The 27077-nt window shown below is 41.6% G+C and overlaps 1 protein-coding gene across 5 annotated transcripts in view; it reads left to right on the top strand.

The window, feature by feature from the left end:
- The window catches only part of DMD (dystrophin), a 3436004-nt gene that overhangs the window by 1167320 nt on the left and 2241607 nt on the right, over nucleotides 1–27077 (top strand). For all 5 annotated transcript variants that reach the window (XM_077482558.1, XM_077482560.1, XM_077482557.1 and 2 more), the window contains 2 exons: nucleotides 2120–2270; nucleotides 9617–9736. In XM_077482558.1, the coding sequence (XP_077338684.1) occupies nucleotides 2120–2270; nucleotides 9617–9736 (271 nt within the window). The remainder of the gene's footprint in view (nucleotides 1–2119; nucleotides 2271–9616; nucleotides 9737–27077) is intronic.

Consider the following 27077-nt stretch of genomic DNA (forward strand, 5'->3'; position numbering starts at 1 on the left):
ATAAACGATTTGCCATTATTTTCGTTAAAAGTTTGAGATCATTATTGATCAAAGAGATCGGGCGATAATTGCACACCAAAGACGGATCTTTTCCGGGTTTCGGAATGACCGAAATGTATGCCAGGTTTGAGGCTTTATCCAGGGGAGTACAATGGCAAAGGGAATTGAAAAATCTAGTTAAATAAGGCGCTAGATTATCGGAAATTTTTTTGTAGTAACCGGCTGAAAAGCCGTCTGGGCCAGGGGCGGAACCTAGTTTGAGTTTATGTATCCAGAACCTCAGACTCAGAAATGGGTTGATCAAGTAGCTCTACATGATCCCTGGAGAGTTTGGGCAGGGGTAGGGAGTCCAGGAACCTTTCAATACTTGGGAGAGAGCTGGGTTTGTCATCCTTATACAGGGAAGCGTAAAAGTCGTGGAAGCATTCCAGGATACTCTGCGGGTTTTGTGTCGGGATGCCTGACGGTAACCGTATCTTAGGGAAGGCCATGAGACGTGACTTGGGTGACAATTTGGTGGCCAATTTAGAGCCTATTTTATCTTTGTGCATGTAAAACCTGGCTCCGGACCAGCGAAGGTGTTTTTCTGCCTCTGTAGTGAGGGCGAATGATTGTCTTTCCCCTCCACAGCGATGGGTAACACATCATGAGAGCTAACTTATTTTTGCTGTGCAAATGACCAAAAATTATTTTGGGCCATAACTTAGCTTTATTAAAACCCCCCAAATGCATTCTTCAGTGAGCAACATGTGCAAAAATGATAATTGTGCCGCACATATTGGGTATTTTTGCAAACACTGGAGTGAGAGCAATAATAACAGGCCATTATTTACTGTTAACTATAAACTGAGCACCTGTAAAGGAATTGAAAGCATTTTCTATGAACAATTTTGGGTACCATTGATTTTCATAATTTCTTGGGCATGTACAATTTTCAGACTTGCTTATTTAGTATCTGTTTACTCAACGCAAATTCATATTTTAAATAGTACCATAACATTGGGCATCATATTGTGTTTGTGTGCAATGTAATTAATGAAAGTGTGTTTTTTTTACTACAAATATAGATTTGATAAATAGTACCACAAACATCCCTTGAGATACACATTGCAATTGGCACTAAATAATTCTACAGGGTCTCTGCTTTTAGAAAATGTATAATGTTTTATTTAGTTTTTTTTTTTGTAATCTTATGTCTTAAAGTGTACATGTTAACATGTGTGCAAAAAAAATGAAAAAAAAACCTAATGTCTTCCAAGACTTCAAAATCGACATTAAACACTATGCATGTGTAAAGCCACTTTCACACTGGTTGTCTGATCAAGTCCGCTTGTTAGTTTTTCAGGTAGACCTGATCCGACCTTCCCGTCTCCTCTATGGACTGGTGGATGACACCCACCACCATCCAACCCAAACCAAAAACAGATGGTTAGCGGTTCTATTCCCCATTTAGCATATAAGATGGCATTGGATGGACAGACAGTACATTTCCGTCCGCTTGCTCCATAGAGGAGAGTGGGACTGTGTCCGTGTCCGCTCTGCATATCGGAGTGGACACAAACCTGTCATCCGCCTGCTCAGTAGGGATCAGCGGAGAGATCCCCCAGTGATCAACTGGATTCCACTTAGCGGATGTGCCAATGTGAAAGGGGCGTTAAAGTAAGATCAAGGTTGTTAAATGTGACATTTATTTCCAGATACAACAGTTATCTGTAAACCATACAGTTATAGTTTTGCTGGCTTTGGCAGCAAAAGGACCTAATTTCATCTAAAACCTAATGTCCTATGTGCAGGGTGTCGATGCTACGATAACTTCAGTGCAGAATGAACAGTGATGTTATCCTATTACAGAATGTGGAAAATAAAAGTATCGATTGGCAGGATCATTAGGTTAAAAAAAATATGTTATAAGCTGTACTAAAGAAAACTGCTGTATTAATGCTAATGACTGATTGTAGCAAATACAGTATGTCATTTTTGTTTTTGTCCTAATTTAATTTATTTTCCTACCAGGTGTTACACAACAGTTTAAAATCAGAACAGTTTTGCATATGTGTGTTTAGAGGCATATGCAAAAGGTGTGTTAATATAAAAATGTTTTATTTTTTTCTAATTTCAGTTTACATAAAACATTGATGGACCTGCAAAATCAACAGCTTCAGCAGTTAAGCGACTGGCTTTCGCAAACAGAAAATCGGATTAAGAAAATGGATTTGGAAATTTTGGGTCCTGACTTGGAAGATATAAAGCACCAAATAGAAGAACACAAGGTTTGGTTTCTTGTATACTAACCACTTTACATTTTCTAAAATTTCCTAATGACTGGGTCTGTGCACTTTCTGCTGGAGAATCCACCAGAAAAAGCTGGAATAATATATGTAAGCAGGAACTCTCCTGGAGTTCAGGATGTAGCAGGAAAAGTCCATATGTCAGTATAAAACATAAAGAATGTTATGAGCACTGACTTACTCCATCAGTCTTAACCAATAACTAAAATATTACTTTTGGGTCAGCTCACTCTTTGATATCAACCTTTTATTGAAAATATAAACATAAATTACTATACATTCAGCTTTTTAAAATTTATTTTATCTGTTCTTTAAAACAACTAGGCCATATAACATACGTAGTAAATAGCCAGTATAATAAACTTTCATACGTTACTGACTGATTAAAATGTTGTATCAGATTGACCTCTCTTTTTCCTAGTGCATTACTATGTCTTTTCTTTTATTGACACTTTTAGTCAGTTTCAAAGACACTTTGGCTATAACAAAGCTGACCTTGATTTGTTTGTGCATCATAGAAACAACTGGTCCGTTACCATTATTCTAACTGAAAGATAACCTTCAGAAATACAGCTGAGTTCTGCTGTTTTGTAAATGCAATTTTTATAATTTTATTTTTTATAAAAACAGTAGCCTTTCTGTTTTATTAAGTTTATGAAATATCAAAGTCGTCTTAGGTTATTTGAAACAGTAAACTTTTCATATAAAATATTTTCCCTAAAAAGAATGGTGAAGCCTGTTGGTTAATACCTATCTACACGTTTTTGCCTTACCTGTATACTTCAGTTGTGTTTTGTTGGGGTACAGTCATTCTCCTATTAAATGATAAGTTATTGTTTGCTGGCACTTTTTGGTGGATTGACTTTTGTAGAATCTAATTTGTATATCTTTGAGGAAAAAGTCTTTAAATATATCTAAAACACAAAGTGTTTGGTTTAGTTTTTTTTTTTTTTCTGTCTGTTTTCTTTTGTGAAGCGTTTCCTTCACTTTCTGTTCTGGAGACACAACAGAAGGTGAGAGCAAAGGAAGAGGATGCAAACGTATTGTTAACGGGATTATGCATAGAGAAAAAGGGCAGTGGTGTGTTCTGAAAGCAGTATGTTCTGAAAGTGGTATCAGAATGAAAGTTAAACTGCAGTCGGTCCAACAGAAGCCAGCCTTTTGGTCAGCCTCTGTCGAAGGGGCATGGCCGTAAAAGGCCTGCCGACCGACTCCAGGTCAACGCTTTCAGCCAATGGCTGAGAACACTAACTAGTGTGTTCTGGTGGGGGTCAAAACAGCAGGGAAGATCCCTGTACTAACATCGGATGCTAGTACAGCAGCTACGACCTGAGCTGACAGTTTTTTTTTTTTTTTCATTTAGCCCACTGGATTGAAAGAAAAAAAAAAACAGCAGTGTGTGCTATGTTTAAGCCTTCAGTAGCTGGGAAAAGATGTTCCATTGGGAGAAGATATTGTGCTACACATTGATAGCTATTGAATTTGCAAATATCATATACTGTTAAAGTGAACCTCTGTCTCAGTTTCAAATTGTGTATGTGCTGCTAGAAGCAGATAAAGTTATACCTAGTTAGAAACATTTATTCAGTGCCCCTCTCTAATTTTATTTCACTTTGTTATTGGGACTTGATTTGCCATAACTTAATGGCTAAACTCTACTAACAGCTTTTCCCCTGATCAGTGAGATTACTGTGGTGGCCAATAAGTGCTCTTTTACTGAACAGTAGGATGGCAGTTGGTAGGACTCAGCCTTGAAGTGAGAAAATGTCAGTTCCCAGAAAGAAAGTGAAACTAAATCAAATTGGGGTACCAAAGACATTACAGTTAAAGTGGTTGTAAAGGCTTATGGTTTTTACCTTAATGCATTCGCTGCATTCAACTAAACTGTTCAGCTTCCCCTCAGCCCTCCTTAATACTTACCTGCGCCCAATTTCTATCTAGTGCTGGGCCTGAGAGCATCATCACTGCTCTTGCTCTCTCCTCACTGAATATGGAGGCAGCAGTGGGAAACATTGGCTCCAGCTGTTGTCAATAAAATACAGTAAGGAGGGAGCGGGGGACGGGGTTGAGCAGCACTGTGTGTGTAAATAGAAGTACACAACTCAGCTTGGAAATGAGCCCACACATATGCCACCATAGGAAGCAGCTTCCTATGGTGACTAATGAAAAAGTGGATGAGCCTGCAGCACCAGAGGGGGACCAGAGAAGAGAAGGATTTGGACCACTATGTCCAAAATCTGTGCACAGAGCAGGTAAATATGACATAGTTGTTGTTCCAAAAAACAACAACTTCACAACCACTTTAATAGCATGCCTCATGTGGAGTTAAACATATTAAATGGCATAGAGGTTCACTATAATACAGCACAGCTCACCTACCCTGGGCTACAATACAAAAATATAAGCCAGGGCCCCATAGCATCTGCTTTCTCTGTGGAGTAGTGTGGTGGTAGAACTGCCATAATACATACTTTGGGGTAGCTTTACTAAAGGTAAATAGACTGTTCACTATACAAGGTAAGTTACACTGTGCAAGGGAATTTTCCCTAGGACTTAACCACTTCAGCCCCGGGGGATTTGGCTGCTCAATGACCAGAGCACTTTTTGTGATTTGGCACTGCGTTGCTTTAACTGACAATTGCACGGTTGTGCGACGTTGTACCCAAACAAAACTGACATTCTTTTTTTCCCACAAATAGAGCTTTCTTAAGGTGGTATTTGATCGCCTCTGGGTTTTTTATTCTTTGCGCTATAAACAAAAAAAGAGCGACAATTTTGAAAAAAAAAAAATATTTTCTAATTTTTGCTATAATAAATATCCCCAAAAACATATAAAAAACATTTTTTTCCTCACTTTAGGCCAATATGTATTCTTCTACATATTTTTGGTAAACAAAAAAACAATAAGCGCATATTGATTTTGATTTGCGCAAAATTTATAGCGTCTACAAAATAGGGGCTAGTTTTATGGCATTTTTATTCTTATTATTTTTTTATTATACGTAATGGTGGCGATTTGCGATTTTTGTCAGGACTGCGACATTATGATGGACACTTCGGACATTTTTGACACTATTTTGGGACCATTGTCATTTATGCAGCAATCAGTGCTATAAAAATGAATTGATTACTGTATAAATGGCACTGTCAGTGAAGGGGTTAACCACTAGGGGGGCGGTGAAGGGGTTAAGTGTGTCCTAGGTAGTGATTCTAACTTTGAGGGGGCTGGGCTTCAACACACAGGACAGTGATCACTGCTCTCTATGACAAAGAGCTGTGATCACTGTCCTGTCACTAGGCAGAATAGGAAAATGCTTTGTTTACCAAAGCATCTCCCTGTTCTTCCTCTCCATGATATGATTGCGGGCACCCCGTGGACATTGAGTCTGCGGAGACCGCAGCAGGTGTGCACGCGCAACTCTGGTGGCTCATATACGCTCACGACACCGCTTCTTAAAGGGGATGTACCTGTATGCCCTTTTGCCTTCCAGTGCCATTCTGCCGACATAAATTGGCGTGCGCTGGTCTGCAAGTGGTTAATGAATGTGATAAGATTTCTCTTTGCAAAAAATACCCAATCATGTGCAAAGAAAATAAAAAAACAGCATTTTGTAGCTTGCTTAAACATATTGAATGATTAAGGTCAACAGAGCATCACCTCATTTGCCTGGCTCTGGGGGTAATTCCCTAGCAAAGTGCAACTTTTCTTGCAAAGTGGACAATCTATCTAATTAACCCCTTAGTTGCTGGCAGGAAATTGCAAGAAGTTGCTGGAGATGACATCCTATCACTTTGATGCAGATCTTTCATCGGCTCACAGAAAAGTTAACAAGATGTTGTGTTTTTAAAGCAGGCACGGGAAGAAATGTGTGTAGGTAGGCATGCATGCAAAATTATTACTATTATTATTTTACAGGTATTACGTAAAAAGAAACATGTAGTTGTGTTTTAATCTCTTATATAATAATGTTTTCACAGTAGTTTTCTTTAATGGAGAGTCATGTAATACTTTAAACCCCAGTGGGTGATGAGTTTAGTTAGCAGCCTGCCTTTTAAAAAACATATCTCCATTTGTAGACACTTTGCATAGAGTTAGAGAATGTGTAGGTAGCAAACAGGGGCTGCATAGCAAAAAGAATGACAGGTTAAGTGGCCGTATAGCATAAAAGAACCTGACAGAAGAGAAAGGAGTTTAAGTACAGGAAGAAGATTCTTCAGTTCATTAGTAGTTATTGTAACTGCCTGGAAATCCTTTTTATCTTTCATGAATGGACTTCCTCCTTAATTTTTGAGTTTTATACTTCTTTTCTTCCATTGCCACCTTTTACATAAATTGTGAGAGAGGAGGGAGATTGTATTTTGACAGAAAATATAATTAGACAGTCTAGCATAGTTCTATTACTTTCATTTATTACAAAATGGAAAGATTGTGTTTAACACAAGCAGATAACTACTAAATTACTAAATGCAGTCATGCTGTTAATAAAGGGTTTGAATAAGATATTACTCATAGCAGCAAAAGCAAGTTGTTTTCTCTGTGTTCCATGGCATAAGATATTTATATAAAATGTGTCATGTTTCTTCTACAAGTTCAGTAATTTCTCTTTTCCATCATTTGAAATATACTCTCACATAATGAGGTAATATACAAAGATGTGTAAAGTGTACTATGTCACATTGATTTATTTATTAAACACTTGACCTCCAAAAGGTTTTACCCCTTATTACCAGGATGTGTTTACTATTCAGCAGTGTGCTACTTTAACTGCCAATTGTTTGGTCATGCAACACTGTACCCAAATGAAATTTATAAAAAAAAAATTGGTGGCATGTAATAAACACTGTTTTTTTTTTTTTGTTTTTTGCTATATACACAAAAAAAAAACAACCTACATTTAAAAAAAAAAATAGGATCAATCATGATGTACTGCCTTTCTCATTTCTTGAGGCCTTAAACTGCCAGGACAGTACAAATATGATTGGCCCAGGAACCATGTGATCACTGGTAACCTATCACAAATCACACAGTAGTAAACAATGATGACATGAATGGATTCCATTAATGACTGTTTACTAGATGATATGTGATTGCATGGGAATTACATTGACCCAATACCAAGCACCGAAATCTGCTGTGTCTGGGAAACAGTGGTCGCATATCACACCACTGTGTGCCCCAAGGGAGCTGCACAGTGTGCATGAGTGAAGCAACATACGGGTATGCTGCAGTGCCTGCACAGGCCACCAGCCAGTGGCAAAAACAAAACTGTTGGCTGGTCAGCAAGTAGTTAATTATTAGCAACATTGGTATTACTATTGGAATTTATATAAAGTGCTATTGATCTTCAGTAATTATCATAGGCGTGTGCAGGGGGTGTGCCAGGTGTGCCTGGGCACACCCTAATCACTGTGTGTGGTGCCGATTCCCCCTATTGCCTGGGCTTCCCCTCCCTGTTGTATCCCCCCCCACCCCACAGTGCTGCTTGCTTTCCTCCTCTCCTTTCCCTGGCTGCTGCGGGGGATGTTTCAGAATGGAGTGGGGGAAGGGGCTAGTCAGTATGTCATTTACTGGACCCTTCCTTTTCTAAATTAACACAGTGAACACACTCACTGTGTTCATAAACTGAAGCATAGTAAACTGTTTTGTAAATTAATAGGATGCCACTCAGCACAGAGCACTTCCCCTTTGTTCACTGTGCAGTACAGCTGAGGCTGCAAAGAAAGGCATGTGTGTGAGCTTTGGGGTGCACACCCGAATGCAATGGTCTGCGCACACCTATGGTAATTATTGATCTTCAGCTGACCAACAGCTACACAGAATGTCATAAACACTCTTGCATATCAATAAAAAAAACACCTTTCAAACCTCAGACAGGTATTCCTCCACAATAAACCTTAACAGTCCTCATTGTCCCAATAGTTGAACAAGACTATCTCAGCCAATCCCCCTTGATAGACATTTCTCACTACTAATATCAGGAGCCCCGGGGTCACCCTATACAGGGTCCCAGGCGGAGCCCCCGCAGGCTGGGGGCCCTTACGGGAGACTTTCCCCTCACCGAAGACGTGGTGGAGGCCGAGAAGGCGACATCTCTGGATAACTCCCACCCTCCCCTCCCCCCGCTCTCTACCCGATCCTCCCCATAGTATCTTCCCTCCCTGTTACCCCCCATGCCCCCCCCCCCCAGATGACTGACTTTCCCCCCCAAGACTACCCCAGCCCAGAAGACTGACCTCTTTCCTTACTCCTTGAACCTATTAAGACAGATGAAACCACTTCTATATACAGAATTTCCTAAGCAGAGAACCAGGACACAGACACCAAGGCTCAATTCCTGACGTACATATATGTTCAATGCCCCTATTAACTCTAATCCCACATCTTGAGAGATAGGGCTCGACAAGCCCCCCTGTCCTGCTCGGTTGTAATTGCCAGTAAATAGCGGAGCTATATAAAGTTGTTGAGATATCAATACGACCTGTTTAGTACTATGCACTTGGTCAGACTAAACTTGTAATTGTGTGCGATTACGCACAATGTCTGTTCATCTATTTAACAATTCACATCTCTGTATTCATGGAAAAATAAAAGGATAAGGGTCAGTTGTTTCGATTAGCTTAAACAGGCATTACGTTATTGCACATTCCAATATGAGAAGAAGGGTGAGGGGCAGATCAGGATATCCCCAAAACATGCATGATTTTACAGAACAGACTAGGCTCTAATTTCTTCTCTTGTGTTTAACAAAGTCTTCCTGCATCTTCTGAACACAGAAAATTATGGCTGGATACTGACAAGGATATGGCTCTTTGAAGATTAACCCTTTTTCTGTCAGCTCCTTATGTCCTATGGATGTAACAACATGAAGTTGACTGCTGGCTGTCAGATGGAAGCAATCTGGTGGCTATGAAGCCTCCAGATTGCTTCCAAACACCCCCAGTAACACAATTCACCCTGTAAGCATGCCCCCACCATGTATCCTGAATTCTGCATCTGACTGGCATAGCAGGTGCTTCCATGTAGAGGGAAGGGAGTGGAGAGAACATTCCTCCACTCTACTTCCCTTTTTCTTGCTGTAAATAACCTAATGGGGATACCTGTTAAGGTGATAAATATCTTAAAAACCCAGTTTGTGAGATTACTTCTCACTTCTTGTTGTGATTCTGAAAAGGGGAAATTCCCAACTGCACACAGACAGAAAAAAAAAAATCAGATGAGGGTTTCAACCAATCCCCACTCATTAAAACAATGCTTTGGCATCAGATATGCTTTCATTTTAAGGCATATTCCTTTCTAATGTTATATTTGTCTTTTTTGCTTCATGTAGATTTTGCAGGATGACTTGGAACAAGAGCAGGTCAGAGTAAATTCTCTTACTCACATGGTGGTAGTGGTGGATGAAGCAAGTGGAGATAAAACTACAGCTGCCTTAGAAGAACAGTTACAGGCAAGTACAAAAGGGATGCAAATATACTGTATGTCTGTATATGTAAAATAGCATATCATGCTTTTAAGGCAGTTATGGGATTTCTATTAAGTAATACAAAATATATATTTTTCCGTTTATTTTCATTTTCCCCTAAGATGATAACATTGCTGCAATAATAAATTGGTTATACAACGTTATTTACCAAGGAAGTTCAAAATGCAGTTTCTGTCAAAAAGTGCAATAACCAATTTGGCTTCATCTTTGTCTAACTTGACAATAGCTTAATGCACACATTTTCTAACAGATTTTAATATGGTAGTATTTGGGCATATATGAATTGGGGGGGGGGGGGGGGGGGGGGTATTGTGGTATGAAATGGTAGATATGGTAGATTATAAGGCAAGAACAAATAGAAAAAAAAGGAATAATGAAGCAGGTGGTACTCCAAAATTTATTGATGGCCTATTAGTTAAGGCAATTTTTTTTTCTCACCGACATCAAATTTCACTAATGTATAATTTGATTTTTAGTGAACAGAATTCTTACTTGATGCCCTTTAAGTCTAGATAATGGTTTAAAATACTATGGAGCTGATTTACTAGAACTAAAGAAAAAGGGTGCACGAGCATATAGTTTTTGCCCATAGTGACAAGCAGAAATCTTTTGTTTAATTCATACATAAAATGAGAGATGAAACTTTATTTGTTGTTTTTGTTGCTTTTGGCAGCAACTTGGATTTTGTTCTCATTTTCTTTTCTCAGCTTTGAATCAGCATCTTTGTATTTCCAAAATGTAAATAGATTTTTTTCACAGCCTTTGCAAAGTGTTGAAGAGCAAAAAATGCATGAGAAAAGTTTTTTTTTAAGAATGTTGCTCTGCAGCAGGTAACTTTAATCTCAATTTATTAGTCATATTACTAATACTGCTTTAATACAATGAAAATAATTTTATGCCCACCAGTATGACATTCTTCATCCACGTCGCCTTACTTATTGCCACATGTTGGTATTATGGATATACTGTATATTGCATTGTTCGGTTATAGAGGGAAAAACTTGTGACTAGTTATGGCCTAGAGAATGAAGATTGGCTATTATAAATTACTGGTTGTTGGACAACAATTGTATCAGATGTGATAATGCATAATGACAACCATCTTTGTCTTATTTAAAACTTTAGTTCAATGCGCATCTTGTGGTCTTACTTTGTTGTGCATGTTGACCAACCAAATTATGTTACTTTTGAATTTTCTGTTTTGTTCACTACAGAATGTGCAGTTAAAAATGCTACCTACATTGACCCTTCTCTATATCATTCACATTTTAAACAACTGTTGGCTCTTGATATAATGACAGCCATGTGCACTTGGTGCAGTTGTATGTGCATTTGAAAATTATTTTTGATGCACCAAAAAAAATGCATTTTACTGCTTGAAACTGCATTTCAAGTAGAAATCCTATTATTTTCTATGAGATTGTTTCACATCTATGCACTGCAGTTTAGTGTCAAAGGGAACAAAATATAAGTCCATCATACCTAAATGTGTGCATTACCATGAATGCTGCATGCACATGAAAAAGCCTAGAGTATTTCAATTGTTCTTACAGCCAATTACCTTTCATTGATTAATATATACCGGTACTTCAGTACCATATACTGCAGGTCAACCAAAACAGAATGAGGTGCACATAGGTCCCATATTATATAGGTCCCAATGTGAATTTTCATCAAATCTGTTAGCAAAATGCCATTATGAATTTACGATTTAAAAAATGTGGCAAACAATAATAGACATTTAAGTCTCTAAATACTAATTAGTAACATAACACTCCCCTAGTTAGTAATTTAATATGCTCTGCAATAAGCAATATATCAGTCCCTACAACAGAAATGTATCCCCTGGGAGAACAGCTTATAGTGTAAAGTGGCATACAAAGCACAACATACTAAAATTTGTGCATAACTGAATAGTATAACAGTTATGCAATAAAGAAGATTTAAAGAGCAATTGCCCAGTGATGCCTACTTTCTGTTTGGACAATTCTAGGTGGCATGAAGACTGGGAGGTGTTAAGTATTGCTATGACAATGTGTTTTTGAACCATTGTCAAGTCAAACTCTCTGCAGTTCCCCAGATCAATTTCTTCACATGGCTTTGACCTGCACTGTCCTGACCTGAACATAATTGATGTGTGTTCCTTGTGCCTGGCTAGCCAGGTTTTGCATCTCTGACAGTCGCTAGAAACATGTCTATTATCCCCGGCATCCTATTGAAACATACTCTTGTAATGTATTCTGTAAATATAGGGAAACATCCCTCACAATATATCCTTATTATCCACTCTTAGTAGAATTTACCATTCCTACAGATGTTACAAAGTCCCACACAGAAATGTTGACCCTCTTTAACCCGGGTGGGCTTTGATCATAACATCTATCTTCAAAATACACAGAAAAATAAATAGACACATAACACCTGAACCATTCACAGCAATCCTTACTCAAGACCAGGAGGAAAATAAAACATCCAGACAAATAAAACTGTAAACATGTGTAAAATAAGGACAAAATAGAAAAAGAATAAAGGAAAAAAGAATACATACTGTAGTGAAAAGCAGAAACTAGATCCTCCATCTATACAAAAGGAGAAACGGACTGAGACTAAAGAGGGAGGACTGACAGGGCAATAACCAGAGAGGGGGACTTGAGAATTAGCAGCGATGTAAATCTAAGTGCAATCTGAGGATTAATCCCTGCGGGACCCTGGTCCGTAATTTACAAATATGCCAAGCCTCCCTCTCCAACCAACAGTCGCTGCTGGCAGTCACCCCCCCTCCCCCCGGGCCCAAGTTTACTTTACCACGTTTACTCTATTCCACAAAATCTAAAAGAGGAGAGATCTCCCCCATGGTGTTGCTTAAAATGTCTTGATGCATTGGACATAAATTTTACACTAGGGTTACACGAGTCAAAGTAATGTTCCCCTATCCCGATTCCTAAGGATTGGGTAGTACATCCTACATAATGTAAATGGCACGAGCTACAATCAAATACACCACATACATAGCTCATACCTCAATTTATGTATTGTTTAATCCTAAATTGTTCCCCTGTGACCTGACATTGAAATGCACACATTGAGATGACAGTACCTACAAGTACTCAGGCCACAGGGGAAACACCCTGGATAGGACAGCTATGTAGGCTGTGATCACTAAATGTTAACAAACCACTGTAATGAGATGTTACCGGGTTCTCCTTCTCCTACATCAATCGTGTGTGAGAAGGAGATTGCGGTAACATCTCGTTACGGCTTACAGTGTACACAAATCACACTGATTGTCCCCCCAATAGAGAGGACCTTTCACAGTTCATCTGAGTACCTGTCACACCTGTCACAGTCCACCAGAGTACCCGAGTACCTGTCATAGTCTATCAGAATACCCAAGTTCCTGTCACAGTCTATCTACGTACCCTAGTACTTGTCACAGTTCATCTGAGTACCCGAGTACCTGTCACAGTCCATGTGAGTACCCGAGTACCTGTCACAGTCCATATGCGTACCTGTCACAGTTCATATGATTACTGAGTACACGAGTACATGTCACCACCCTTCAGAGTACCCGAATACAGTCACCAGGCCATCAGAGTACCTGTCACCAGGCCATCAGAGTACCCGAGTACCTGTCACCAGACCATCAGAGTACCCGAGTACCTGTCACCAGGCCATCAGAGTACCTGAGTACCTGTCACCAGGCCCTTTGGATCTGGTATGAATATTAAGGGGAACCCCAAACCAAAATGAAACAAAAAAATTGCCTTGGGGTCCACCCAAAATTCATACCAGGCCCTTCAGGTCTGGAATGAAAATTAAGGGGAACCCTGCGCCAAATTTAAAAAAATGGCATAGGGGACCCCCTACGCCCCGCCCCCCTCTAACTCCATGGGGAAGCCCGTTATCAATTCACATAAGGGGTCCAGAATTTGGGGTCCCCTTGTTAAGAGGGATCTGGGTATCCCCTTGATTCTGATAATCCCCCGCCGGCATACCTCCACAGCCACCAAGTAAGGGTTGTGGGGATGAGGCCCTTGTCCCCATCAACATAAGGACATGTTGAAGGCATGTGGTCTGGTATGGTTCAGGAGGGGGGTGCTCTCTCATCCCCCCTTTTTTCCTGCAGGCCTGCCAGGTTGCATGCTTGGATAAGGGTCTGATATGGATTTTGGGGGGACCCCTACACCATTTTTTTTTATTTTGGCACAGGGTTTCCAGACCTGAAGGGTCATTTCACTGCTATACTTTTGTAAACATGGGGAATACTAGAGACACCCCCCAGGCATGATATTTAACCACTTAAGGACTGCCTCATGCCGATGCACGTCAGCAGAATGGTTGCATGCTTGGATAAGGGTCTGATATGGATTTTGGGGGGACCCCTACACCATTTATTTCTCATTTTGGCACAGGGTTTCCCTTAAAATCCATACCAGACCTGAAGTGTCATTTCACTGCTATACTTTTGTAAACATGGGGAATACTAGAGACACCCCCCAGGCATGATATTTAACCACTTAAGGACCGCCTCATGCCGATGCACGTCAGCAGAATGGCATGGCTAGGCACAAGCACGTACCTGTACGTTGCTCTTTAAGTGCCCAGTCGTGGGTCGGGAGTGATCGGGTCACAGAGCTGAAGAACGAGGAGAGGCCTGTGTAAACAAACCTCTCCCCATGCTTCCTGCTGTGGGTGTCACCGATCGTCTGTTCCCTGATATAGGGAAAGATGATCAGTGACGTCACATGCCAGGCCACGCCCCCTACAATAAAAAAAACATAATGTCATACATAACACCTACACTTCCCCCTAGTGATTAACTCCTTCACTGCCAGTGTCATTTACACAGGAATCAGTGCATTTAAATAGCACTGATTGCTGTATAAATGTCAATGGTCCCAAAAATGTGTCAAAAATGTCCGATGTGTCCGCCATAATGTCGCTGTCACAATAAAAATCGCTGATTGCCGGCATTACTAGTTAAAAAAAATATTAATAAAAAGGCTATAAAACTATCCCCTATTTTGTAAACACTATAACTTTTGCGCAAACCAATCAATAATCACTAATTGTGATTTTTTTACCAAAAATATGTAGAAGAATACGTATCAGCCTAAACTGAGGAAAAAAAATGTTTTTTTTATATATTTATGGGGATATTTATTATAGCAAAAAGTAAAAAATATTAATTTTTTTTTAAAATTGTCGCTCTATTTTTGTTTATAGCGCAAAAAATAAAAAACGCAGAGGTGATCAAATACTACCAAAAGTAAGCTCAATTTGTGGGAAAAAAAGGACACCAATTTTGTTTGGGAGCCACGTCACATGACCGCGCAATTGTCAGTTAAAGCGATGCAGCATCGAATCACAAAAAGGGCTTGGTCCTTTGGCTGCAAATTGGTCCGGGGCTTAAGTGGTTAAAGGAATATTTCATTTTTATTTCACTTTAAGCATTAAAAAAATCACTGCTCCTGAAAAAACGGTGTTTAAAAAAAATGCATTGATACATGTCCCCTGGGGCAGAATCCAGGTCCCCAAACAGTTTTTATGACAATAACTTGCATATAAGCCATTAAAATTAGCACTTTTTATTTTTCATGTTAGTGTCCCATAGACTTTAACGGTGTTCCTGCAGCAGAACATCCAAACAACCAAAGTTCGGCCCGAACTTATGCTTGGGCTGAACTGTTGACATATTCCTAGCTGCCAGTCAGTGCCCCCTCACAAAAATCTCTCAGTGCCCACAAAAGTGCCAATCAGTGCTTATCATAGTGCCAATCAGTGCTATCTATAAGTGTCCATCAGTGCCATCTGTCAGTGCCACCTCTCAGCACCCATCAGTGCTGCCTGTCAGTGCTCCATCAGTGACACCTGTCAGTGCCCATCAGTGCTGCATATCAGTGCCATCTATCAGTGCCCATCAGTGCTGCATATCAATGTCACCTATCGGTGCCCATCAGTGCTGCATATCAGTGATCATCAATTCTACATATCAGTGCCTCCTCAACAGTGCCACCTTATTAGTGCCCTCTCATCAGTGCCCATCAGTGCCGCCTCATCAGCACCTGTCAATGAAAGAGAAAACTAAATTTTAAGACAGAAACTAAGATTTCGGTCTTTTTTAGTTTGTTTAGAAAAAAATAAAAACCCCACAGGTGATCAAATACCATCAACAGCTTTATTTGAGGGAAGAAAATCATAAAAATTTTGTTTGGGTACAGTGTTGCATAACCACGCAATTGTCATGCAATATGCAACAGCGCTGAGAAGGAAGGGGTGAAAGTGCCTGGTATTGCAGTGGTTAAGCTAAATCAAGACTTTGAATCTTCTTCCCATGGTTTATTACTTTACAGCTGTTACCAGCAGATAAACTTTGATGTATCAGGGTGTATTTAGTAAAGGATTTTAGAATAACCACAAAATAAATTGTGTAAAAATTCAATTATCCGATTGTGTATGTACACAGGGATTTTTCCACTGGATAATGGAGGTGAATATGCCAACTTTTTATTGTGTGAACATTCTCAAATCCTTTAGGGGTTGGTCACATTGCTCTACTCAGTTTTAGCATGCATGGTTTGATGCACGATTTTGGCTAATCACACTGTTTACTTTTTAAAACTTTATTTTAATTAAAAATTCATGTATGTCTCTGCACAGCAGCATGTTGCATTGCTGTGTGGTGACATTCAGTTTCTTCCTGTGCACTGAAGCAAAATGTGGGAAAACGCTTTCTCTACACTATGTGAACCATCACCCTAGTAAATCATCTTCCATGCAGGTATTGCTTAATTTTTTGTAAATAACTGATTTTTTTTTGTTTATTTATAACAATTATAAGACATTGCATCATGTGATACAAAGGGTTTTTGTAGACATTTCAACATCTGAAACTACAGAACAATATATAAACGAACCAATAGAGCTTAACAAAGATACAGATATGCTTAAGTAAAAGCAATTTCCATCATTGGATCAGCTGAGCAAAATTGACATACAGTATCATATATGAAACTTAATTTAGAAAAGTATGTGTTAAATAAGAACATAAAGATAAAGGATATTCAGATGAGGTTACTGGTTATCAGATTCAAGAGGGTATACTGAATCATCCCAGGTTTTTCATATCTTATCAAATAAGGGTAAGTTACCATCAATCTTTGCAGTCAGAATTTCCATCCTACGGATATCCGCTACAATAGAAAGAAAGTGATGGAAGGTGGGAGGGGAGGTAGAGAGCCAATGCCTAGGAATGGCTCTTTTCACTGCCAAAAGTATAAAGGACCCAAGTTTCTGTGATGCTTTAGAGAACCCCAGGATAGGAAGGCCTAAGAGGAAGTGCACAGGATTCAATTGAATGGGTTTAGAAAGTAATTTGTGTAAAAGATTCTGAATCTCAGTCCAATAAGGGCTAATGACAGGGCACTCCCAAAAAATATTATATTATAAATGAGAGCCCACAGACCTACCACACCTCTTGCACAGATTAGAAATAGTGGGATTACGGGCATACGGGCCAGGGATTCTATACCAAAAAAATAGTATCTTAACCACTTCCCACCCAGCCAATGTACATATACGGCCGAGTGGGAGCCGCCTCCTTCTGAATGGACGTTCAGGAACGTCCTTCAGAAGGAGGGGGATCGCGCGCATGCACCCAGACATGGCGCATCTCAGATCGTCAGGAGGGCTCTGTGATTGGCCCTCCTGATCACATGACGGCCTTGTCCAATCACGGCCGTCATGTGATGTAAACAAACAGCCGGTTGCTAGGCAATCGGCTCTCCTCTTCTCACACGGAAGTCGTCGCTGAGGAGAGGAGAGCAGACCGCTGCAGCCAGCTGGTGATCAGTGAGTATGAGCTGTTTTTACAGCTTTTTAGTATACACCTACAGTGCAAACACACATGTCACCACAATACACATGTCACCACACATGTCCCCAAAACACACATGTCCCCAAATAATAAAAAGACATGTCCCCAAATAAAAAAACACATGTTCCCCACATATGTCCCACTAAAATCACATGTTCCAATGATTATCTGCAGACATATGTACGTGATCACCTGCACACATATGTACATGATCATTTGCGTACATATGTCCGTGATCACACAAACCAATTATTATACACTTAACAGAATTTTTTTTACCAAAACATGTAGCAGAATACATTTTGGCTTAAATGTATGACAAAATTAGATTTTATTGGATTTCTTTTAAAATAGAAAAAAGAAAATATTGTTTTTTTTCCAAATTTCCGTGTTTTTTTGCGCTTATATCGCAAAAAATAAAAAACGGAGTCGTGAATAAATGCCACCAAAATAAAGCTCTATTTGTGCGAACAAAATGATAAAAATTTCATTTGGATACAGTGTAGCATGACCGCGCAATTGTCATTGAAAGTGCGAAAGCGATGAAAGCTGAAAATTGGGCTGGGAAGGAAGGGGGCGAAAGTGCCCTGTATTGTAGTGGTTAATGGCAGTTTCCCCCTGCGCTACATATTGTGAGATTTTTGATGACGATTCCCATATCTTTCCCCAATCTAATAATGATTTTGGCGGGTGCAATATTTGGGACCATTTTTTCATGTAATTTATGTGTGGAATCTGTTAGAAGGGGAGTCTCATGTAAAATGTTATATATGGATGAGATCAATGAGGACACATAAAATCTCAAAATCTGTGGGCTTCTCCAGAAATAGTGATGGAGAGTTAGTGAGGAAAAAATGTCTAAATTGTATGTATGAGAACAACAAGGATGCAGGGCGTTAATGTTTCGCTTGTAAATCTGGGAAGGACAACAGTTTACATGTAACCGGGTGTACCAGATGTCGCAACTGGAAAATCTCCGCTTGAGTCCATGGGAGTGTGAGAATCCATCAGGTATCTCTGGATTAAAAAGTACATTCAGGAATGTAGAGCAACCGGAGCAGAGAGAAAACTGGTCTGCACATTTCCTCCAAATAAATAGGGTGAAAAGCATCGGGGCTAAACAAAGGGATATCAATTAGGGCATACATTTAGTTGAGGAAGGTCATAACATATAACAAGGATGTACTGGGACAGTGATCCCCATTTCAATTTCACCCCATCTATTTTGAGCTTTCCTAGAAATCCAGGAAGTCAGTACCCTGAGGTGAGTTGCATAATAGTACTTAATGATATCTGGCGCAGCCAGACCTCCTTTAGTTGTAAGAGCAAATACTACTGAATGAGCAATCCTATGGGAGGCATTATTCCATATGAAATTAAGGCATTTTCTCTGGAGGCTTTTCAGTTTTGACGTTGACAATGGGATTGGCAATGTTTCAAATAAGTACAGTCATTTGGGTGGAATCGACATTTTGAGACTGTTGATTCTGCTAAGTAGAGAGATAGGGAGAGAGGACCAGAGGTTCAGGAGTCTGGTTATTTCTAACCTAGGGGGAAAATTGGCTTGATAAAGAGAAAAGTACGAGGGGGTGAGATGGATGCCTAGGTATTTTAGCGTAGACAAGCACCATCGATATTTAAAACTGCTTTGTAAGGAGCTGATCAAGTCTGGGGTGATGTTGATAGGTAGGGCTTCCATTTTGGACTGGTTAATTTTAAAACCTGACAGAGAGACAAAGGTGGATAAAGTGTTGTGTAGGAAAGGCAAAGAGATGTCGGGTGGGTGAAAGTCAGTAAGATGTCATCAGCAAAAAGTGACACTTTATAGTCCTGTTGTCACAGCGGGACCGCCCGGATATAGGGGTGAGATCTAATGGCCAATGCAAGAGGTTCGAGACTCAATATAAACAGATCTATAGATCTTCTCATGTTGTCCCCTGCTCTTGTTGGGACAAACCCCACTTGGGCTTTATGGATCAAAGTTGTCAGTAGGGGTGAGAGTCTACTGGCTAACATCTTAGTAAAGATCTTATAGTCTGAATTTAATAAAGCAATGGGGCAGTGGTTGTCTGGCAGTGCGGGATATCTCCTATCTGATATCTGCTATTTCCTCCGTGTTGAGCATAGAGACTTCTTCTGTGGACAATTGGGGTAATATTAGGGAGGACATAAAATCATCAAACCTGGACTGTGAGAATTGGGAAGTTGAGCCCGAGCTTAAGCAATTATATAGCTGTTTATAGAAGTCACCAAATACCCTAGACATATCTTTAGGACAATAAGTAGGGGTACCATCTAACTGCATCAAGTGGTCAGGTATGGACAGGAAAGGATGCGGTTTTAGTCTATTGACTAGAATCCTATGTGGCTTAACAAAAGCTGCTGGTATTTAAGATAAAAACCACCCCACTTAAATTACCACCACTGCACCTAATCCAAAAATATCACCTGAAGCTAAGCTGCAACTTTAAATTATATTCAATGGGTGTATGGTCTGACCAAGTGATGGGATTTATCTCTGAGGAGACTACATAAGGGAGAAGAGGGGCCATAACGAAAAAATGATCTAATCTAGAATATAGCTTATGGGGGGGGGGGGGGGGTAAGACATATAACTCTTCTGGTGGGATGTTTTATCCTCAAGGTGTCAAAAAGGTTATGTGATCTAGTTAATTTACAAAAAGAGGCAGATAGCTTCTGAGTAGCGATCGGTGGGGTATATTGGAATAAGGCTTGCCTATCCTTGGTTGGGGACATGCATACATTGAAGTCGTCTCCCAAAATCATGAAAGTCTGAGAAAAGGAATACAACTTCTCAAAAGCAGTTGTAAGAAAACTGATTTGTCATACATTTGAAGCATATATGTGCCACACCTGCCTTACCAGATGGGTCTGAGGCCATACAGGCCATGGGAAGGTGTTTGGAAGCAAACTTGAATGATCCACCAGGTTTGAAGTGAGTCTCCTGAATCATAATCACTTCTGCATTTTTGAAAAACCTGGAGGTGAAAAAACTTCAGGATACCAAGGCAATAGCTAGGGGTTGTGATGAGGAGCATAGCAGCCTGCAGGTACTGACAGAGGGTTCTCATCTCTTCTAAAGTAGCAGTCAAAACTGATAAGTGTTAAGAAGCTATTTCAACCAAAGGGAAAAAAGTCAGCTTCCAGAAAAATATGGGTGATGTGTTTCATCAAACAAAGCAAGGAATGTGTCTCTATATAAGATATAAGATCTCCAAATGGGTCACTGGCATAGCTAAACATAACATTGTCTGGTCATGGAGTGAGAAAACTAAAGAATGATGGATGGAGGGTCTCTTGAGGTCAGGAATCTGTAAGGGGTTAGCCCGCTGTTTGGTGGAAAAGGCCTTCTGCGGTCGCCGTTGAACCAGGTCCAGATCTTGGCTGGGGTCATGAGTGGCTTGGGATTCGGAACCTGGGGCAGGAGTTCTTCTGAAAAAAGAAAGTATGAAATATTCCTGCATTTGTGAAGGTGCTGCTGGTATAGGGTGGTAGTACTTTCAAGAGTAGTGAATAAGCAAATGATCGTGCATGTCCTGCTGCCTGAACTGACCAGCAGTGGTCCGAAGAAAGCCAGGTGAAGGAGAAAAGAAAGAAGGTGCGTGATCTAACCATTTGATCAAAAAAATTATGCAATGTGGAGCGTGGTCTCGGCAATGCACTAGAGCAGACGTGTCTCTCTTGAGCTCCGGCGCCGGGACTGAATTAATAACCTTTACCGACATGCAGACCTCATAGCTGAACTACCCAAAGATGGGGAAGAGAACGGGCAAACCTCTACCCAAAAGGGGCACTTCCACCGGCTCGATTAAGCGCTATATGTCCACGGAACCGGGGGCCGGGATGGAGGACCAGGATGGCCTAGGCCGCTCACCACATGCACACTTGCAGGGACAGACTCAGCCTCCCAGACCAGGCCTGATCGCAGACATCACTCGCCTGGCTCAAGTGTCGCATCCCTGGTGAGTGACTTACCAACTAAAGTGGATCTGGCCTCCATGTTGATGAGCCTTGAGCGGGTCATTAAGAAGGAGGTGCCCGCGGTACGCTCTGATCTGTCCCAGGTTCTGCTTAGAGTCGAGTAAACTGAATAGTGTCTGGATCGCTATGCGACACCATCAGGACTCTGCAGACAACCACCCGCCAACTTGCAATAGCCCACAGGAGGGCCCTCTACAAAATAGAGGACCAGGAGAATCGCAACAGGTGTAATAACATCAGGATTAGAGGCCTCCCCAAAGCGACAGGGGATGATGACCTCCTCCCCTCCATCAACGGCATCTTTAATGGCCTCCTTGGCCGGGCTGCAGATGATCCTTTGAGAATTGACAGGGTTCACAGGGCTCTGTGTCCCTGTAATCTCACTGCTGATACCCCGCGGGATGTCATCTGCAGGGTTCACCATTACCCTGAAAAGGAGCTCATTATGCAGAAGGCCAGAGCGGTTGCCCCATTGGACTTTGACGGTGCTACACTCTCCTTTTTTCCAGACCTTGCCAAAGAAACACTAGATAGGCATAGGGCCCTACGCCCCCTCACAGAACTGCTCCGCACGGCCTCTATTTTATACAGGTGGGGCTTCCCCGCTGCTCTGAATGCAAACGCGGACGGCAAAACGACAGTCCTTAGATTTCCGGAGGACCTGGAGAAATTTTGCCTAGACCTGAATGTATCCTCATCTGAACTCCCTGGCTGGCAAGAGGTCCTTCCACCTGCCCCGGTTAACTCCGAGCCGCAATGGTGCAAAGTGGACCGTAAACATCGTTCCACTCCTCCTGGAACCTCCGCCCATCCTGACTGAGTCCCGGATCAGCCTTGTAGTGACTTCCACTCTCACCTCCGGCTGGAGATGTAGCACCTTCGTCAACAAGTATTCCACCTTCATTCCTATGTTGTGATGGCTGCCTTTACTGTTCAATGGTATCCTGGTGTCTATGCTCTCACAAGCCCCCTGTACTCCGTTTTTATGGCGATCTGTAGTAGGCCTTGGTTTTATGGGCCCGGGGCCTCATGTAATGATGGCACAATGTGTTCGGTAATAAGTTCTAACTTCATTTTTATTTTTTCCTGGCTAATGTTTGATACTCCGTTTTTGTTTAGTTTCATTTTGTTGGTTTAACCTTTTATTGGACTCAATGCTGATAACTACTGTACGATGCCGGCGCCGGGACATCGGGACACGACTCTAGCCCCTTGGTGGTTTGTGTCTAGATGCCCAGGTTCCCTCATCCCCCATGCATCAGGGGCTGTTCAGTCTGGCGCCCCTGCACCCCTGCCTCCTGGTGGATGGTAGGTGTTGGGGTGCTGAGCCTTATATGCACCCTCTCTTTGAACTGCAGATGTATGTGTGCATACGCAGCCATCCTCCTTGGATGGCTTGCGGTATGTTCAATATGTTTCTTCACTTCTCTCACCTTTTCTTCTCTCTTTCCCCACCTTGATCATATCCCACAAACGCCTGAAATATTTCCGCAAACAACTGCATGACTCACAACTTATGGATGCCTGGAGGATTATGCACCCACGTGAAGGAGATTTTTTTTTAACAATAAATTTTTATTATAAATTTCCACATGAATTACAACAAGGATGCACATCAACAGATGTATGATCCAACCATAGTGACAAGTACATACAGAAGCAGTATGGGGGTAGCACATTAAACATAAAATAGAAAAAAAAAAAGAACGTTAAGTTCGGCATTGCGCCTTTCCTGGAGACTAAAGATCTGTCTACGTGAAGTTGATTTTACTCATTATTGGCCAGTACATCAAACTTATTCCAGAATTGACTTAGTTCAAATTGATCACCAAAACCTGCCTTTACTAGTAAAATTAGCCATAGAAACTTCCCCTATTTTAGATCATATGCCACTATTACTTACCATTAGAGTATTGTCCCTGCCACTTAAACCTATAATCTGGAAACTGAATGAAGAACTCATCACTGATGAACTGGATAAAAAAATTATAGGTGATGAACTAGTACTTTACTTTAAAGACAATTCGAGCACCTGAAATTTCTCCGGGAATGCTATGGGAAGCCCATAAGGCCCATATTAGAGGCAAACTTATTGAACTAAGTGCCAGGAAGAAAAAGGAAGGCACTCATCAGCAGACTAAACGAATCAATGAGATTAAGCAACTTGAACAGCAACATAAGGCCAAACAGCCATTGGCAATTTTCCATACTTTGACCGAGAGACGGGAAGAGTTGAAATCTCTTATGCATTTAGATCAGAAACAACAAACCCGTCTCATGGCCCAAAGCTTTTACGAATGGGGAAATAGGCCAGGTAAGTTATTAGCGTGCTCCCTTCAACAGATTGGAAGTGGATATCACAAGACCTAGGCACTTCATCCCAGGCAGGGAAGCCTGAGATAATTCCTTTTGCACCCTATCTTTAATGGCACATGTATGCAGAACCTCCCAGCCCACCCTCCTACTTTCCACTGATGCTGAAAAAGCATTTGATAGGGTGGACTGGGGGTTTCTCGTGGCAACGCTATCCAACCTGGGAATTAATGCTCCCTTACTCTCCCAAATGTCCGCGCTCTACTACCAACCCACAGCCCAATTGCGACTCAATGGAACGCTGAGCGACCCCTTCACTTTATATAACAGCACACGCCAGGGCTGCCTCCTCTCCCCAATTTTATTTGCACTCTCCCTGAAACCCTTCCTCTCCATTGTTAGACAAAACCGAAAATCCATGGGATAGTTGTAGGCCACACAGAACACAAATATGCTGCATATGCAGATGACATTTTATTCTACATACAACAGCCCCTTATAGCCCTCCCAAACCTCATGTCTGAATTCTCAACATATAGTACTATCTCCAACTTTAAGATCGATATTGCAAAATCAGAAATCCTGAACATATCAACCCCCTTGCGTATCGCCACACATTTGAAACAGACCTTTCCTTTTAACTGGCAGGCAAAGAAAATTAAATATCTAGGCATTGATCTCACACCAAATCTGGCCACTCTTTCATACAAACTTCATACCCCTTCCCAATACAATCCATGTAGACATGCAGAAATGGACACAACTTGCACACTCCTGGTTGGGGAGGATCAGGGTGGTTAAAATGAACCTGCTACCTAGGGTACTGTTTATGTTCCAAATGATACCATATGGAATCTCAATAGGTTTCTTCACAATACTTAATTCCATAACCAACAAATACGTCTGGAACAGGAAAAAACCCAGACTTCCTAGGTCCCTGCTTATTAGATCCAAAAGAGAAGGCAGCCTGGCATTACCGGACTTCAGGCTCTATTTTCGTTCAATAATATTGGCCAGGCTCTCCGATTGGAAATATTGTAAGGACACCAAGCTATGGGTTGCGCTGGAAATGGTACTCAGCAGTACTGACCTCCCAATGCAAATGTGGATACCAAAGAAGTACAGAAGCCTATCAACTGACACATCTCCACTTACTCACTCATCTCTTATGCTTTGGTACTCTTTGTGTAGGGCCCATGGCTGGCCATATAACTCACCAGTGATGCCCTTGATGGGGCATAATTATTTTCCACCAGGAAACATGGACTCCAGGCCTCACACTTGGCACTTGGGGTCAAAAACCCTTTTACATCAGGTCATGGGCCCATTGGGTGTTCTTCCATTAACCACCATAATAAATAAGTTCCCCTTTTCCCACATGGATCAATGGAAACATCGACAACTGGCTGCCTTTATTAATTCTCTACCGAAACCTCTGAGATCCTTAACGGACTTGACACCTTTGCAAACCGCATTCTACGAGGCCCAACCAATAGAGAAGCCCATATCCTATTTCTATGATGCTTTGATCTCGCTATCCTCTACCAAAACCCCTATGTTTATCTGCAACTGGACCTTCACAAGGAACTGACCCCGGTCCAAAAAACCTCACCTTGTGTCACATACCTTCACAGCGGAGTCAGACTGTTGAGGGTGGCCTCTCGCACGGTTCCGGTCTCCACACCCCTGGAGGTGGGAACAGGGAGTGTGAAGACAGCGAAGGTGCCTGCAGGTTGAAGTTGAAGGCCTGGAGACGCTGGGTCCTCGCGGCGGAAGAGGTGTAGGTTGATCACGGAGGAATGCAGCGGAAGCCCAGCAGGTGTAAAGGAAACACTACACGTCTGGAACAAGCAAGGTCGGCAACTGGCTGGCAACGAGGTACAGGAATGAGAGGCAGGTGCGTAGTCAAGGACAAGCAATGGTCTGGTAACGTGCTGGCAGTGAGGTACAAAATCAGGAGGCAAGCCAAAGTAATAAGTCCAAGCCGGGGTCAGTAGTAGTCCAGGAAATAGTAACAAGTAGGGATGAGCTTCGAGTTCGAGTCGAACTCATGTTCTACTCGAACATTGCTTGTTCGCCTGTTCAGCGAACAGTGAACAATTTGGGCTGTTCGCAGCAAATTCGAAAAGCCGGAACACCCTATACAAGTCTATGGGAGAAATCTAAAGTGCTAATTTTAAAGGGTAATATGCAAGTTACTGTCCTAAAAAGTGTTTGGGGACCCAGGTCCTGCCCCAGGGGACATGGATCAATGCAAAAAAAAGTTTTAAAAACGGCCGTTTTTTCAGGAGCAGTGATTTTAATAATGATTAAAGTGAAACAATAAGGCCGCGTACACACGCGCGGACTGTTGGCCCAACCTTGTCCGCTGAACAGTGTTTGGGCGGACAGTCCGCTCGTGTGTGGGCTTTCAGCGGACAGTTTCAGCGGACAGTTGGACGGACAAGGTTTTACGGAAATTCCGAAAAACTGTCCGCTGAAACCTTGTTTCAACGAACAGTCCGCCCGTGTGTAGGCTTGTTCGTCAAACTAAGTTCCGCGCATGCTCAGAAAGGATTTTCAAGCCGAAAGTTATAATGCAGTGTATAGGACGTCGTATTTTGCGTCCCGTCGTACGTGCCGTTCACGTCATCGCGCACGGTTTCAGCAAACTGTTCGTTCGTCGTGTGTGGCCATGTCCGTCCATGCTAAGTTTGAGCGGACTGTTCGCTCAAACTGTTGGACGGACAAAGTTGGGCCAACAGTCCGCGCGTGTGTACGCGGCCTAAAAGTGTAATATTCCTTTAAATTTCATAGCTGGGGGTATCTATAGTATGCCTGTGAAGGGGGGCATGTTTCTGGTGCTTAGAACTGTCCCTGCACAAAGTGTCATTTGTGCAGGAAAAAAAGTATTTTAAAATCACTTGCGGCTAAATTGTCGGCTCCCCGTAATACAGAGAACACTCACTTCCAGATTCTGATAAGCCCCCCGCCCGCAGACCCTCACAACCACCGGCCAGGGTTGTGAGGATGAGGCCCTTGTCCTCATCAACATGGGGACAAGGTGCTTTGAGGGGTCACAGGCCCTCAAAGCATCCTCCCAATGTTGAGGGTATGTGGCCTGGTACGGTTCAG

Source organism: Lithobates pipiens, unplaced genomic scaffold (genome assembly GCF_037356315.1).
Source record: "Lithobates pipiens isolate NorthernLeopardFrog02 unplaced genomic scaffold, aLitPip1_a1.2 Scaffold_16, whole genome shotgun sequence".
NCBI lineage: Eukaryota > Metazoa > Chordata > Amphibia > Anura > Ranidae > Lithobates > Lithobates pipiens.